Source organism: Kogia breviceps, chromosome 2 (assembly GCF_026419965.1).
Source record: "Kogia breviceps isolate mKogBre1 chromosome 2, mKogBre1 haplotype 1, whole genome shotgun sequence".
In the NCBI taxonomy this organism is placed as follows: Eukaryota; Metazoa; Chordata; class Mammalia; order Artiodactyla; family Physeteridae; genus Kogia; species Kogia breviceps.
In genome coordinates, this window is record NC_081311.1 from 188256502 (window position 1) to 188274831 (window position 18330).

General features: G+C 38.5%; 1 protein-coding gene across 1 annotated transcript in view; it reads right to left on the bottom strand.

Annotated features, from left to right (window-relative positions):
- CUL3 (cullin 3) overlaps nt 1–18037 on the bottom strand; it is a 99781-nt gene extending 81744 nt beyond the window's left edge. Inside the window, exon 1 of the mRNA XM_059052073.2 lies at nt 17478–18037. Within this exon, the coding sequence (XP_058908056.1) occupies nt 17478–17543 (66 nt within the window). The 5' untranslated portion in view covers nt 17544–18037. The remainder of the gene's footprint in view (nt 1–17477) is intronic.
- Nucleotides 18038–18330: the final 293 nt, after the last annotated feature.

Here is an 18330-nt window from a genome sequence, read left to right on the forward strand (position 1 = left end):
AGCCTCCTCCTACTAGTGACCCTCAAATTCCAACCTCACATTATTTCTTTTCCTGGCCTCTCTCCTCCCAGTCAAATGTCAGCTCCATGAAGGCAGGGATTTTCTTCACTGCTGAATAACCTCAGCCACTAAAATAATACCTGGCATATAACAAGCACTTACACCAGCTGATTGATTTTCTACCAATCTCTAAGCAGCCCTCTTCAAGCTCATAAAACCTACAAGTTCCACGTTCACAACCAGGGAAACACCGCATCAATTACTCATCAGATTCATGCACACTTCTGACCTGAAATGGATAAAAGATATTGAGCTAAAAAAATCCTCTCCAGCTAGAAATTTTTGGAGGTGATGGATATGTTTATTGCATAGATTGTGATGGCTTCACAAATGAACACTTACCTCCAAACTCATCAAGTTGCATACATTAAATATGTACAGCTTACCTCAATAACGTGGTTAAAAAAAAAAAAAAAAAAAAAAAAAAAAAAAAAAAAAGAATCCTCTCCAAGTCCTGTACAATGAGTATGAAATGTGAAAGAGGAAGAAGTAGGTAGGCAAAACAGTTCATTCAGTCAAACAAGCTCAACTCCCAATCAAGAGGATTCTTAAGCAGATGACTCAAACTGAGTCTTATTATTCTAATCTTTTCTGGAGAGCTTAAAAAGGATTGCTTTAGAAAACAAATTCTTTCCTGTTACTCAAATATTATTCAAATCCAGGTCTATCAGAGACTTCTCTGAAATGGCCTTAAGAGAATTTACCCTTACATCTAAACTACTACCTATTTTTATCAGATAGTCTCATACAGAGGATGCCATCCATATAAAATATAAATAAGATGTTGCTATGTACAACTTTTCACAAATAAAGCCCACAAGACAACGTGATAATGATGGCCTCAAATACTCCATGTATGTGCAATGTGGTTTTAGTTTGCTGACAGCATATGTAGAGGTTACAATAAAGCAGGCTAAGACATCATCCCTGCGGTAACGAACATATAAAGCAGAACGTTCAAACCAATTTCAAAGAAAGAGTAAAGTTAATGCGGACTAAAAACTCCAAAGATAACTATACTGCTAATAGTTGAGCAAAACTTCAAATGATCTTTTCAGGTTCTGTAACATAAGAGCCCATGAAAGCTAGAAAACTTACAAAAACGTCTCTACTCAGCATGAATTACTAATTTTCTATTAGAAACTGAAGTATTTTAAAGATATGAACTAAGAGGCTTCAAATAGTGTACAAATACTCTTACACTGTAATAAAAGAATCATTTCTCGCATATATAAATCAAGGGTTATTTTAAAATCCAAGATGGTATGTAGTATTTTCCTCAGTATTTGTGATTTATAGATAGAAATGAAGACAGAGAGCAAAAATGTTTCTTCTGGTGATTGCTCAGGTATTCAAACAAAGGAGAACAAAACAGACAGAGAGAGATTAAATGACTTACCCAAAATCACAGAGCTGGAATCGGAATTCATATTCTCAAATCCAGTACAAACCACTGAACTCACCTCCCATCCCACCGTGCTAATAGGGTAAAGTAATATTACAGTATAATCACTGATTATCTTGGTAAACACAGTACAGTGTATTAGTAGAGCATATAGATTTTGCTGTCTGAGAGGCCTGGATTTGCGTCACGGCTTTGCTAAATGCATAAGCCACACAACCTTGGGCAAATTACTTAATTCTTCTAAACCTTTATTTCCTCACTTGTAAAAAAAAAAAGTGGGTTTAATAACAATACCTATCTCAAAAGACTATCATGAGGATTAAATGCAAATGTCAGTAGAATTCAGCCCAGCCTAGGGGACAGTAGTACAGTCAGCCCTCCATAACCACGGAACTCGCAGACACAGGGTTGACTGTACTACGCCATTTTCTGGAAGGGACTTGAGCATCCTCAGATTTTGGTATCTGAAGAGGTCCTGTAACCAATCCCCCACGGATACCGAGGGACTACGGTATGATCCCTCACATGCTGAATAAGTGACAGGATCTCTTGAACTCTCATCTATGGGCGTCAAATGTCAGGAAAAAAAATAGTTTTTAGGCTTAGCAAATAAACAGCTAAAACAAACATACCTTAAGAAGACAACTACGCTCAACGAAAGTCAGTAAAATGTAGCCTCCTTTCAGAAACAATATCCCCTACTCCGCATCTCCTCTTCTTCCAGTGTCATTTCAATCATTTTAATCCCCAGAGCTCTGTCCTTGGTTCTTCTTTTCACTCTACACTGGCTGCATTTCCATTCATTATCATAGTTACAACTACTATATATACTTCTAGGGTTCTAAAGTTTACAAGGCTCTAGATTGGCAAGGGATTCCGGAACCTCCTAAAACTACATATAAAATGTTACAAATATAATGTGTGTGCACTTCTTTTCTGGATGGTGGGTCACTAGCTCTTATCAGATTTCCCAAGAAGTTTGGTCCTCATCTCAAAGAAGATAAATTACTGGCTTACATGTTAATTGCTCCCAAATCTATACTGCCAGCCCAAAAGTCCCCCCAAAGCCTTAACTACTGTATTCAACCACCTGCTGGATATGCCCAACCAAATTTTCCAGACACATACCAAACTTATCATGTCCAAAATTTCTGGTAAACTCACTCTCCAAACACACCCAAATCTTCTCTCTGTATTCTCTAATTCAGTAGCGGCAACACCAACCACCTAGTTATACAAGCTAGAAGCATAAGCCTTAACTTTTCTTCTTTCCTCTCGCTCATCCCTTTCTCATCCAATCATCAAGTGCTACCAACATCAGGCCCAAGAGATTTCTCAGATATGCTCCTAATCTTTCATCCGGGATACTGCTGCCCTAAAACTTTCATCTAGATTACTGCAACAGCCTTCCAGCCACCATGAACTCTAATAACCTCTTGGAATCCATCTTCCTCAAAATCATTAAAATAACCACATCAGCATCACGCCCCTGTTCAAAACCCACTGGTGTGTGTGTGTGTGGGGGGGGGTGCTTTAAAAGGGAACATAACACTTCATGATCCAGTCAGTCTATGCCTACTTCTTTAACTTCACCTTTCACTAACTACTACCTATCTATTACATTCACTTCCTGGCAACATTAAACCAGTGGTTATTCCTGTCCACTCTCACACCTCCCCTCCACACACCACCCTCTCATGTCTTCTTTATACACCCCTTCTGCCTCTTCTTTGATTCTTTACATAGGTTCTGAACACAGCTCAGGTGTCACATCCTCCAAAAGTCCTTCCCTGACCTCCTCAAGCAAAGCTAACAAACAACTCTTCCTCAGCTCTTTCATACTACTCAGGTTATATCTATCACTACACTACCATACTGCTGCATAATTATCTGTTTGTGAATCTTTTTCCTCCATTAGACTATGAGATAGTTGAGGGATTGTGCATTTTTCTTCAATGTTACTTAGAAGGCCATAAACAAATATCTGGGGAATGTTGTTTTACCTATGTTATACCAATGCAATTCTGAAAACGTGAACATCTGAATTACTAAGCACAATGATACTGAAAAATAATTTAATGTGTTTATATAATGATTAATGTAATTTAAAAATAATAAAAATACATTTTCCAAACAAATAAAGTACAATAATGTACAAGCAAAAGACTCTCAAATTTCATATATCAAGTAGTATTTTCACATTCATCTAACTAAATCCTTCAAAAGGCTGCTTAATCATTAACTTTATTAATAAATGTTAAGTAGGAGGAAAATAGTGGATAAAAAAAGGCTATTCAGGAGGAGATCTACAAGTTACAGTCTTTCCCTAAATCAAGTAAGTCCAAAAACAATACACCCAAGGAAACAGGCTTCAAGTACATATTGCTACATACCCGCTTTGGTCCTGGCATCAAATGAACATGTCAACAACAGTAGCAAAATAATTATATTACTGATGAATTGATGGGTGAATTTCTCACCCATCCTTGATAGAGAATACAACATTAACTGTCAATGAAAGTTAAAAGGACTAGATGATAAACTATAAAGTCATCAATGTTAACCATTAAAAACATCAGTCTAGACTTCACTCAGAGTCATTTTAAAAGCTCTAACACTTTAAAGTAATATTCCAAAGTATTTGAGCAGGATGTTACTCCCATTGATGAAACTGACTTAACTCAGGTTGCAATAACTACAAATACACTCAGGAAGGGATCTGGTAACAATGCTTCAGCAAAACAATAAAATGATAAAATGCACACATACATAAATACACAAACATTTAATGTCTGCTTATTTTATACACATACTGCATCTTTCCCCAACAAGCTCAAGTTACAAAGTGTTCAGCAAAGTAAATTCATTTAGCAAGAAAAGAAACAAAAGCTCATTTTCAAAGGAAATATGTAATTGAGTATTCTTAAATGTCCATGGTTTAGTGACACCTCTTAGAAACCAAATCAAGACTTTATTTTTCATAAGTGACTTTTGCCCACTTCCCTGTCCCCAATCCAGGATTATAACCCCCTCATTAGTAAGTATCAATAACAAAAATAACACTAACAATCTTTATTTTCTTTCATAAACGTCTCTGGTTTTTCATCTACATTACCTTAAAAGATATAAAAACATAAACCTTCAAAATGCTGCATTTAAAAGGATGTCAGTCTATTATACACTTACACATCTTGAAGGTTCTGTAATTATTCAGAGCTGGAGAACTATAGCATGAGCCAATTAAAACTAAAAGGAAGAGAACTGTACTCTTCACATCCACTACATACAAAGGACAAAAAGTCTTTAGTCCCCTGTGAATAATTTTCTACAAGAAATTTAGAACAGGGTGGGTGGGGGAAAAGGGTGAGAATTTGAAATTCCAGGCAATTCAGAATGACACAGCTAGAAAAAAATAAACAAGGAAAAATGCTTGATCTTAATTTTGAGCTTCAGCCTCAAAAAAGTTGCTTTGGTACAAATATCTGAGGAATGGCAATATTCTAGATAAATACAACTAAGCCATACACTTTGTAAGGAAGTTCCCTCCCAGATTATAAGCACCTTAGACTAACATCTTGTCTCTGTTCCCTTATTTTATTGTATCCTCTTTAATACATGTTATGATTCTTAGATGGTTTGAATGCAGTCCCGTTAGAGTTAGTAATGATGATGAACCTATTTGATGACCAATGGCTACACAATGACTTATGACGTCTCCAATAATCCCATTTATTCATCAGTTAATCTTTAAACATCCTCAACCATCAAAAGATAGCCAAAGATCCAAGCTTTGAGGAAACAGCCCAGTGGGACACATTCAGATTTTGGCCAAGTTATTTAACTTTCCAAACTTCACTTTCCTCATCTGCTTGTAACAAGAGAAGATGGTGTATTGTGTGGCAGGCAATTAAGAAAGTTTGTGAAAGCATCCGACACTCATCACTTGCTCAATAAATTTTTTTCTTTACTACAAGGAAGAAACATACAGCCTTCTGTGCTGGAATTGTGCTGCCAAAAAGTAATGACTGATAATGACAATTATCAATTAGAAAAGCACAGTAGCCTGGGAAAATGCTATGAAATCACAAATTAAGGCTGAGCTACACTCAACTGGCCTCTAATATCACTAAATTACAGAACAGTAACATTTACAATGAGAAAGTTAAATCATCAATAGACGGTTCAATTATTATAATCTGCATTTCAGTTCTCAACACGAGTAGGCTGTTCAAAAAATCAATTTAAAAATTTGGAACAATTTCTTTCAAAGACAAACTAAGTTCAAGCTTTCACATTAGCCTGTTAAAGTCCAGTTAAGTCACAACAGACTTACGAGTACTAACAATATTCTTTCAACTATATCGCTGTGAATGATCTTTGCATATGTGAAAAAATGTATATGTAACATTTCATAGTCTGATGATGACCACAACAAATAATACACGATCTCAAGTATTCTCTCTGAGTCAAGAAGTTTGTCACTGTCCTATTGGTGCTATTTTCGCTGATATAAAGAGATGTTATTGGAACCCTGAAACACGTTTTATCCAGAGTATACAATATTCATCTTGACTAGAACTCTTCAAACATAGAGACTCTCCCTATTAAGGTTAGTTATTACGTCTATAAGATCAACACTTTAAAATTATAAAAACATTTGCTGTATTTCTCAGTATACTATTAAATCCCAATAATAGTAAGGGCTCATGTGTATAAACTAGCTCTTAAATATTCATTTGGAAAACAAAAATAACAGAAAAGCAAGAATCATATATTTTTGGATGGAATCTCAAAGTATTAGTAGTACTGCTATAGACAAAAAATACTTCATATCTAAGTGCATGTTTGAGTTCCATATTTCTATCCTACAATCTAAAACTATGAATTTTAATAAAAAATGACAATACTTTCTTCTCTTTAGCTTACATTGCTATGCTTTTTTTTTGAAATGGATAAACCCAGTTTTTCTAAAACTATAAAGTATAAAGATGTATAAAACTGTTGGACAATAACAAAGTAGTTTATACCAGAATCAGCTACACACACTCCAAAGAGAAAAAAACATGTAAAACAATACAAATTGCCAGTTAGGTCTGTCTTTGAATGAACCTAAACATAAACTTAGTGTGATATGACAGCAAAAGGCCTATAACATAAAATTATTACAAAAATCTGATATCAAATCTCAAAATTTCTCTAAAGCTACCAACTTACACAAAAAGAAGTATGTAAGAACATAGCTAACTTTTCCACTGCTTCATACAAGCATTTAATCATCACCACTGAAATATACCATTCTTATTCTAAAGAAAATTCTAAGGCTGAAAAGATAGATGACATTTGCAACATCACAAAATGTTTTACAGCAAAGGAGAACACACCAGCATTCGCTTTCTGGACTGAAATTTTAAGAGTGGAAATGAGCCTAAGAAAACCCCAAATTAAAATCTCTTCATTTTACAAATGAAGAAACTGAAGCTAAGCAGCTTATCCAAGATGGCTCAGCTAGTTAGAGCAATGAAGGAATCCATGTGTCCTGAGCTAAGGACCCTTCCATTACACCATGTCAACTCAAATCACCTGAGTGTCTGATACTACAAAATCAATTTATAATTAACAGGCTAATATTAACACTGAATTATTAAGGCTATATGCTTATTTCAGTTTGGTCTACAGAAAAGAGCTTTTAATCAGAAATCAGGCTTCTAGTCATGGTTCTTCCATAAATTCAAGCCATAAGTATCCTTTGGGTAAAATCACCCTCTCCAGTTCTCCACTTCCCCATGGGGAAGTGGAGATAAAATAAGATTAGAACATATTCTCTCTAAAGTCCTTTCTGGCTTTTAAAAATTAAAGTATGAAAACAAATAGCAAATAAATTACTTGTTTTTTTGGCTAATGATAACATTCATCAAAATAATACACTTCTTTCATGTCTCATTTGCTTATTTTAAACTACCTGATCTTTGTACTTCAAAATTCATTTCATTGTTTAACCTACTACTTCTTAATACATTCTGAAAGACACAGAATCACTTTTTTCTAAACATATATTTAACAAGATAAATTTCTAATTGAAAAAAGTTAAAAAATGTGTACTATCAGTCTTCAACTTAAAAAGGAAAGTGTTAACTTAGAAACACATCAATTAATATATCTTTCCTATTGGTTATGATTGACTGCTTTACTCAAGTCAATACACACTATGACCCCTTTAAGCAATTTATATATTCAAATTTTACTGAACAACATAGGCATCCATCGATTCAAAGTTTTTATAACTTGTTCTCTTACGAGAGGTGCATATACTTTGAATCTAGTGAGGTTTAAAGCTTGCAAAAGCTCCTTCCAAGATCTGGAAACTAATTTTGAATCCTTTTTATAGAGCACTGCAGTGTATAAGCTTCAGGGGCCCTGGATCCGCCCCTGGGTAATCATTTAAACGGCAAGTTTAGAATTAACTTTCCAATATATTCCTATTATGAAAGTAAATATTTCAGAATCTAGCAATTCTTAACAGAATATAATTAAGGCAGTGTGGTGTAATGAAAAGAACATGAATTTTTGAGACAGATACACCTGGGATCTGAATTCCAGCTCTGCCCTTCCATAGGTATATATGTAATACACATATTTTACTATGTCTCTCTGAGCCCCAGGATAGATTTAAAACAGAAGTAACATCTAAAGATTGTTCTGAAAATCTGAGATAATTATAGTTCAGAGAGCCTAACACAAGGTAGACACTGAACAAGCTGTAGTTACTCATCTTATAAAGCAACTTCTCATACTATTAATAAATTGAAAAGGGAAGGAGAAAAATAATTTTTCATGATTACTTTCAAGAGGACAGGGCAAATAGAAGAGGCTAAGTGCTGCTCGGTTAAGAGCTGCTTTAGATAAGGATGACTTGCAATCAGTACGTTAAAGCATTCCTCTTAGCAATGACAGCTTGCTTTTATAGAAAACCGTCTCTAAGGAATCTTGTATTTTCTTAAAGTAGGTAAAAGATATCCGTTTGAAGTCTTTATTCATTTGCTTAGCAGTAACCTTTCTCATTTAAAGAGCAAATTCAGGTCTATTCCTTTCTCAATGATCACTAGATAAATGGAAGTCAAATTAAGAAATTTTACTTAATTATATTTTCAACTTTAAAACTGACTTAAAAAAATAAAGAGCAGGGCTTCCCTGGTGGCGCAGTGGTTGAGAATCCGCCTGCCGATGCAGGGGTTACGGGTTCGTGCCCTGGTCCGGGAAGATCCCACATGCCGCGGAGCACCTAAGCCCGTGAGCCGTGGCCGCTGAGCCTGCGCGTCCGGAGCCTGTGCTCCGCAACGGGAGAGGCCACAGCAGTGAGAAGCCCGCATACAGCAAAAAAAAAAAAAAAAAAAAAAAAAGAGCAAAATCTCTTCTAGTAGCAAAAGCTATGGATTAGTGGTTACAACAACTACAGGATCAGTTCTTAATTTCCCAGTTGGTTAATGTTACCAACTTGGGAAAGTAGGACTCTCCTCAACTTTAAAAAGGCTGGATTAATGACAGTGATTTTAAAGCAATAGTTAGAGAACTTTTTAAAAAGAAATCTTCTACACATAGAACAATGTACGAACTACTCTAAATGACTAGAGAGGGAAACTTCTGAAGATACGTACTCCACTCCTCCTAGGCCTCCTGGGTCCTGGAGATCCTATAAGAGTTTGAAAATAAATGTCCTACATGAAACATATTACTTTTACTTGAAAACACTAACTTTATGATTAGAAAATCATTTTACCTGTTTCAATGATGTCACTGTTTATTAGCAAGCACTTTCTGACATTATTTCTCTTAAGCCTCACAGTTAACCTGTGAGAAAGATTGCCGCAGTTCCCATCTCAAAGATGAGACAACAAACTAGGGTCTTGTCAGTTTATTCGTTCAACATTGTTGGCTACTACTGTGCAGCACTGACAAAGATCAACACAAAAAGACCTGCTGCCTCCTCTAAAGAAAATCATGTTCTAATGAAGGAGATACTGACTATTTGAAGAATTTTGGCTATGAAGGGAGATGGTATGGTAGTTACCATGGTAGGGAAGACAGAAAAAGGAACATCTTCCTTCTCTGAGACCCAAGGGAAGGAGTTGAGAATGAGTAAAGATACAGGTTAATGAATATAACTGAAAGAGAAGCAAGCTGAAGGAACTTACACAAGATAACTTTAGTAGTTAAGTTTCCTGAAAAAGAGAGATAAGAGAATTCTCAATAAAGAGCTTAAGGACAGTGATTAAAGTCTGAAATAGCTCATGCAGGAAAGGGGAGAGGGAGTTTACCAGGGACACAAAAATATCGCCGAGAGGCACTGAGAGTCCAGCTAGCTTAGAGACCACAGTCTCGGAATTTTCCCCAGGAGTGCACAACAGTCTAAAAAATATGAGCAGTGAAGGCAGATGAATGGAATGGTTCGAAGATTCTTTTTGCTGATATTTCTGGCCTTGCTCTGGGGAGGCAGCAGGAAAGAAGGGGCAACTAGCAACAGGCGCCACAGCCTGGGAGAATGAAAGGGGTCTTCCTGAAATCCAAGAGCACATTTAACGTGAGAAGGAAACAAGCTACAAGTAGGATAGAATAATTAAATAATAACAGCTTGTATTTATTTATAATGCTAACTATGTGCCAGACATTAAGAGCTTTAAACATATTAACTCTATCCTTACAACCATCTTATGAGGTAGGTACTATATTGTTTTCTCCCTTTTACAAAAGGCATACGTTAAATGACTTGCTCAAGTCCTACATCTAATAAATGAAGGATCTAGGATACAATGTAATATTGAAGTTTAAGATTTCTAAAGTAGCAGGATGACAAGCTCCAAGACAAAGTGAAGATCACTGTAATACAGAAGAGGCCAGATCTGTTTGATCATCACTGTATATTTAGTGCCAGACCTCTAGTAGGAACACACAATAAATATACTTTAGAATGAATAAACGAATGCCTCTGCCCACATGCATTGGATAAAGTTACAATTTAGGCTAGGGAGCATGTCTGTGAATAAGATATTGAAGTCTTCAGTGACTGAGGGAGCATGTGTACGAAGTTAGGAGATGGTCACAAGAAGCACTCAAAAGAATAGTTCACAAGGGCCCAAGACACAAGAGGATCATAGATGTGGCAATAAATGGCATCTGGGCCCAGTGATTCAAGGACTATAACGAAAAAAGACACCTCAGTTCAAGAGTATAAGCCTGTATCCTCAGGGCAAAGGTAAATTTCAGATGAAAAGGATTCACAGAACAGGCTGATGATACAGGGTAGTCAACCTGCAATGAAAGCAGGGGATCATCGTGTATAGTTAACAGGCTGGGAGGAAGGTGTCATGGTGGAAGGAATAAAATGTAGAGTACAGCTAGTAAACAGAAAAGACTAGGCCAGAGATTAAGTCTTCCGACACGCCAATCCAAGGTTACTGCCAGTACATACTGCCTTTTCTTTCAAGTCGTTACAGTTTTAGGAGATTAGGCTGACTAACCTTTAAGGGAAGTGCCACATGATCATTAATGACCTACAAATTAAGACTTCACTTACAGCTGAAAAGAGTTCAAACATTTTGGAGTACTACCTGCATCGATTTACCTAAGTAACGAATTTCTATGGTTTGTCTTAAAGGACTAGTTTCTCATTTAATCGATCATTCACTAACCACCCACACTGTGTCTAACACTATGCTAAGTACTTCAAGGTTCAAAAGGGTGTCTGGTATAAGCTTTGGGCAGGGACCACAGCCTAGTTCATGAGTGAAACAAAAAAGAGGGTGGAAAAAAAAAAAGTAAGGAAATAAAAACAAAATGTATTTTTAGATAAACACTTAATGTACATATTAGAATGTACACACCAAATGAGTGTTTACTCCTTCAATAAAGTTACCTCAGAAAGATTACATACTTATTCTGATGATTATGTGATAATCACTACTGGATCTTCTCTTTTAAATCTACCCCTCACCCAAGAGCCGGTGGCATTCTTTCGAAGCACCCCAGTGGTACCAAACCTATATCCTCTGACACCAAGTTCTTAATGTGGTTCACAGACTGATTCTGTAAGCTTTTCAAAATTTAAGTTCTAAAAATGTAAGCACCAAAAAATGGTGGCATCACTTAAATAACTGTAAATAAAATTACTTGCAAAAATAACATTCAATTTTAATATATAAATTGTGGCATAATCATGGCCAAATGTTGGTATAACAATAGTTAATTGTGTGCTAGGTCCTGTTCTAATACTTTTAAAAAAAAATCTCACAACAGCCCTGTAAGATAGGTCTTATAAATATTCTAATTTTACAGAGGAGAAAATGAGGCTAGAAGTGTTAAGTAACTTGTTAAAGATAACACAACTAGAAAGAGGTGGAGCTGACATTCAAACTATGACAGTCCAGAGCCCACCCTCTTAACTATTATGCTCTCAGTCTCTTCACTTTTTAGTCATACTTCTAAAACATATGTCGAATACTCTAATGTAAAATTAAATGAAAATTCCCTACAGACTATCCATAGTTTTACACTTACAAGTAGGCAAAGAAATGCAAAATAAAGCCTTAAAGTACTATTTTTTTCACCTATCAAATTAAAGATATGTTAGCTAAGACACTGCTACATGGTAGACATTACTGATACAAGTTTGAGAGATGTAATTAATTCTTTTTTTTTTTTGGTGGTACGCGGGCCTCTCATTGCTGTGGCCTCTCCCATTGTGGAGCACAGGCTGCGAACGCACAGGCTCAGCGGCCATGGCTCACGGGCCCAGCCGCTTCGCGGCACGTGGGATCTTCCCAGACCAGGGCACGAACCCGCGTCCCCTGCATCGGCAGGCGGACTCTCAACCACTGCGCCACCAGGGAAGCCCTGTAATTAATTATTAAAGCATTCACTTTAGAGCCAGACTGCCTAGGTTAGAAAGAACCCTAGTTCTGCCACTTACAAGCAAAGTGATCTTAAGCAAACTACTTAACCTCTCAAGCCCTCTTAGGTAAAAAAGATGATAATAGTAGTATTCTATAGAGTTGTGCAAATGAAATTAGTTTACACATGCAAAGTACAGAGAACAAGTGTATGGCATATGATAAGCATTCGGTGAGTGGTACTATTATTACTCTTACCTTTGTGGAGGTCCATTTGGTAATATGTATCAATTATGTCGAGCCCAGTAATTCCATAATCATCATGGATGGGCTCAAATATTTATATGCCTAAACAGTCACAGTTGCATTCTTTATAATAGAGAAAATAGGAATTCACTGGAATCAATCAAAATACCTGTCAGTAGGGAAATGGACAAGCCAAGGTACTGGAGAGTATTACCCAGTCATTCAAAATCATGTTTTCAATATATTTAACATGGAAATAAATGTACAGTGAGATACTATATTTTTTAAAAGGCAGCATATGAAAAGGTCGTACCTCAATTTTACTATGTGCTTACACATTTATGAAAAATTAAAAGGAAACACATCAAAATGTTAATATGGCTTATTTCCAAGTGGTAGGGTTTACAGGTGATATTTATTTCCTTACTTGTAAGTTTAGATATTTATTGTTTTCTATCATGAATATGCATCACTTTTCTAATTAGAAAAGCTACTAAAATGAACTCATAGCTTTGACAGACTACTACTGAATAGTTTTCACAACAGAAAGACACTAACTGTACTTCATGTTTTATCTCAGTGATTTCTTACTAGTAGCACTTTTACTTTTTTGCTGACTTTACAATGGACAAACAAGAACTATTTTCAAAGTTCCATTATTTAAAACTACAAATTGTCCAATAACTTTTATAAAAATCTAACAAAACTGTTAACACCCAGACACTCTTGAATAAAGGTAACAGCAAAAAATTATCTCTAAGGTCTCCCAATTTATAACAAAGGGCAGACATACTACTTTTTCTAGTCTTAGTTATATATTCTTGTTGAAATAGAGAAATGCTATTATTACTTAGCTACATTTAATGAATGAATGATGTACAAACAAATTACACTTTCTCTATTTTGTTGGAAAGAATTGACTTTGTGACTAGTGATTATTTAAAAGGCCAAATTCTCACATTATATTCTATACTACTAAAACTGTTTCAAATTCAGTAACTTTAGTACTAATAATTTGGCAGTAATAATTTTCTTGGCTCCTGTGAACTTTCTAGGGAGATAACGCAAAACAGACACTTTTATAGATAACTACTTTGTCTTTTTATTTTTAAACTTCTAAAGCCTGAGAGGTACTAATAGCTACAACACAGCTGACTGTCCTAAAATCATTAAACAGAACAAAATCAGTCTAAGTGAAAGCAACACTTTAATGAATGTTATATCTTACTCCATAACATCTCTGTAACAAAATATGAGAGAATGAAAAACAAACTTATAGTTAATTCCCCACCCTGTGTGATTTCCAAAACTATTATTCAGCCTTTCTCTATGAACAGTCCAGCTAGTTCTAGGCAACAACTACTTTCCCTAAGTAAGAGAAACCTATTTTGAAGATCAAAGCTGTTCCCCCATATCTAGCAAGTATCACCATAACCAGGAAAAAAAAAACATTAACTGTCCCCGTAATAACTTCTACATCAGTAACTGTTCACGCCACACAGGTGGTGGTCTGTGAAGCTCAACTACAACTATGGAGTGGATATCACCACCAGAGATTCATTATCATGATTTAGCATGCTTCTATAAACCAATAACAAACCATTTCCAGATCACACTCTAAGACAATCACTTTCATAACACGTCTCCTAAACTCTGAAGGCTCAGCCAAGAAGGCAAATCAGAGGAGAGACCAGTATTTCCATTCAACCATATCCCCTCCAAACCAATCAAGCTTTTCAAGCCCATGTGGACAAACAGTGGACAGTACAGATGGTGAGTAATGGCTTTTTAAAGATAAGGACAAAAGGTTCACCTGACAGCAACTAATCCTACAGAGTGGAATAAAAAGCTCAGGAGCGAAGACACATGCCAACAGCAAGGAAAGAGGACCAGGAACTCCCGGGGGCAGCATTCTTTGGTCCAAATCCATATCGTTTCCAGAAGTTTCCCAACTACAGACTTCTTCCTTAAAAAAGTTTTGAGGCCCTTGCTGTTACTTTGGGTACCAAAAAACCCCCAAAGATGTGAAATGGTATGTATTTTGTCCACTGCAGGCAAGTTTACAAACTGGAATAAATATTTCCTCCATCACCAATCTGTAAGTACAGAAAGCTCTTCATTGTTTCCCACCTTAAAAAGAACCAATTTCTCATAAACTGATTTTACTGATGGGACTATAGCTGGAGTAGGTTTACACATTTACAAAATTTCCTGTACCTTCACTTACTATTTTGCAATGAAAACAAAACAATCCCGAAATATATTTTTATACTTTTTACACATCAATTTTATAAAACCCACTCTGAAAAGAGCACTTGAGGCTTTCGGTTACACTGCAACTTCCCTTAGAGTAACCGTCTATCTCAAATGGTAATGTAAAACACAATAGTTTTAAGTATGCACACACGAGGACACATAAACACAATATTTTCTTTATGGAATAATATGCATTTACTACTTCTGACTAGCAATCCATGCAGACTATAGTTCTGTAAAGACTGCTAACCTGGAAGAAAAAAAAAATTTTGAAGGTCTAGAAGCACTGTTACCAAATTAATCAGTGAAAATACCACACCACTGAGGTATGGATCCATCCTTAATGAAGGTTCAAAGAACTATGACTTTAAAATTTATACGTTAAAAACTATAATGGTTCTTTGCAGTAGGAACTACTTATGAGTGATGTTAATACTTATGAAATAAAAAAAAATCTTAATGCTTTTAAAAACTAGCAGATATCAAGTACTGAATATCAAACACTAGCCACTTACAAACTGCATTTAAGGATTTTAGAAAAACTTAGAGGGCAACAAGTTATAGACAGAAAGGGTCTAAATTAGCTCATGACCATAATGCTGCTTAAAAAAAAAATCAGTTTCAGTAGTATGTGGTAATCTGTCACATACTATTATACTCTTCAGCTAAAGGAATAATGAAATTCTCTCCCACCACTTCCTCCCAACAATACAAGATCCAGAAAGGAGGGATACTGGTCTTTCAAGCTATACCGATATATCCCAAGACCCTAGGACAGTGCTTGGCACACAGTCCTCAGTAATATTTGCTGAATGAATGAAGGAATGGAAGAACAGGTAGGAACAGGCAACACCAAGAGATCAAAGAGTTGACTACACATAAAGGTACAACCGGTTAATCAGAATATCCACGTAAGTAAGCTGATGTCAGATGTGAACTACTCCACATTTTATTAATAATCTGAATTAGAAGAACTCAGACTTCAAGAAGAGCTAATTTTTCTTAAACAATTCTTGTATTAAACTATTTAAAACTCTGAGTAATTCTAGATTCTGCTAAAAATATTCGGAACTGGTTTAGCAGGAGAACTAACACTACTCACAAATTCATAAACTCAGTTCATTGTTTCATTATAAGGAAAAACGTGCACATAAAGTTCATTACTTCTGTCAACATTTCTCACTTTCTTTGTACTTTCTCATGATTACTTAGGAAAAAAAAACTTCAAAAATATAAAATCCCTTTAATTAGCATCAAAAACATTTAATTCTGCTGAGTATATCCTACCTTTATTTACATAAAGCCTGAAGACTCTTCACATTTATATTAATATTTATGTTATTACAACTTAAGAGATCTGCATAAGGTGTATTTCCTTCTTCTAAATTTTAAGAATTCAGAGAGGTCCTCAATTCTCTGGGTCGCTTTCTTACTCAACTAGGACAATTATATTAATAAGTCTTCCCTCTAAAGTGCAAACTACACTTTAGAAAAAGCATGCTTCATGAAGTGAATACAAACCCTCTTTTCCCTCCTCGCATGATATATACTGTTTGTGATTCTAAGAAAGGAAACCCAAGATCTTTCTCTAGTTTTACTGTTAAAATCTTCTGTTCCATTGCTACTTTGTCTATCTTGACAAATACCTGTTACTGCAGCGACATAAGCAAGTATGTCCAGTTCCTCTGTTCCAACAGTACACTTTAATTGCTTGCCATTGGCTATATGAATCAGATATGACATCCAAAGTTATACCTTATATACTAAACACTGCTAGGATATGACAAAGTAATGCTAAAAAAAGAACAAGTTTCTAAACAGACTACGTTTGCTGTCCCTAAGAGTAAAGCAACTCAGGCTGGTGACTACTCATTCTTTTGGGATTCCATGGCTAAGAAATGGAGAACCAATCGTCCAATTTGTTCTCTCTTATTTCCCCTTGATTGGCAAGGCAATTCCTGCACAAGAGAGTTTGTAAAGTGCTTTGGAAGCTTGTGGATAAAAGATGCTGTAAACACACAGGATGTTGTTGGTATATTACTATGGAGCATTACGTGGAACCACTGTCACTGCGTGGGGGGCGGGTGGATAGCAGAGCCCTTCCTGAGGAGGGGAAGAGCGGGAGAGGACAGTCCCCTTCATCGTTGGGCTGGCCATCTTTTAGGCTGGGTGATTTTTTCAACCGCAGCAAAACCCCACGTGAAAAGTTACACACACGCCCCATACAAGGAGGACTTGGACAGTCCCCATCCCTGCAGGGCTGGGAGTCCTGGGAACCGAGCGGGAGCGGAGTACTAGGGGTTGGGCCTACACCCCAGGAGCGTGGGGAGGTTCTGGGACCAGCGAAGGCGCCCCGGCCGCAGCCGACGCCCGCAGGGCGACCGGAGGCGCAGCTCCGGGGCGGGGGAGCGGCGCCAGACTCGGGCGACGAGCACGGGGAACGGCCCGGGAGGGCGGCCGCGCCGGGGCCCCGCGCCGCCCAGTTGCCGGGAAGGCTCGCTCCCCGCGGCCGGCGGCGTGGGGGAGGGGAGGCCGGGCCTGCGGCCTGTTGGGGGAGTTCAGCCCGGGCCTCGCGTGCGGCTCTCGGCCGGCCCCCAACCCGGGGTCCCAGGCGCCGAGACGAGACTCACCGGAAAGGCCCGGATCCGCATCTTGGTGTCCTTCCGGCTGCCCGTGCCTTTGCTCAGATTCGACATGGTGCTCGTCCCCTCCCCGGCGGCGGCTTCGGGTCGCACTCCGAGGCGCCGGTGTCACATTTAAGGCGGGCGGGCAGGCGAGGGGCGACGCTGGGGGCGGCGGCGCGGCCCCCGGGGTGGGCTGGGGAGCTGGCCGGCCCGTAGGCGGCTGCGGCGGTGGCGGCGGCGGCTCGGGTTCCGGCGGCTCGTGCTTGGCTGGGGGGCTGCGATGGCGCGGCGGCTCCACGGGATGCCTCTCACGCCCGGCTTGGCTCCCTTTATCGCGCTCCTCCGCGATGGCGGCGGCGGCGGCGACGGACAAACATCTCACTGCGCAGGCCGAACGTCCTCCTCCTCCTCCTTCTCCTCCTCCGCCTCAGCGAGACGAGATCCGGCCCAGGGGGTGGAGGGGGGAGGAGGGAGGGAAGAGAGCCGGAGAGTGGAGAGATTGGGAGGAGGGGGTGGGAGGACGAGAAGGGGAAGCGGGCGGCCGCGGTGGGGGGACGCTCAGATCTCGCGAGAAGAGGGCGAGGGCTCTGTCCCGGGTGGGGCGGGGCGAAGCCTGGGAGCGGGAGGGGGCAACGAGAGGGGAGGAGGGGAACCGGTAGTTGGGGAGGCGGGAGGGGCCAGAGGGGCGGAGAGGTAGGAAAGGGGCGGGACTGAGGAGGGAGGTGTAAGCTGACTTTTTGAAAGGGGATCTTTGGAGACCGGATCCTGGGTGAGGTGCCTGCTGATTGGTGGAGCGCGGCGCTGGGGGGCGGGGTCCTGTTCACATGGACCGAGTGGGCGGGGGAAGTTCGGAGAGCCG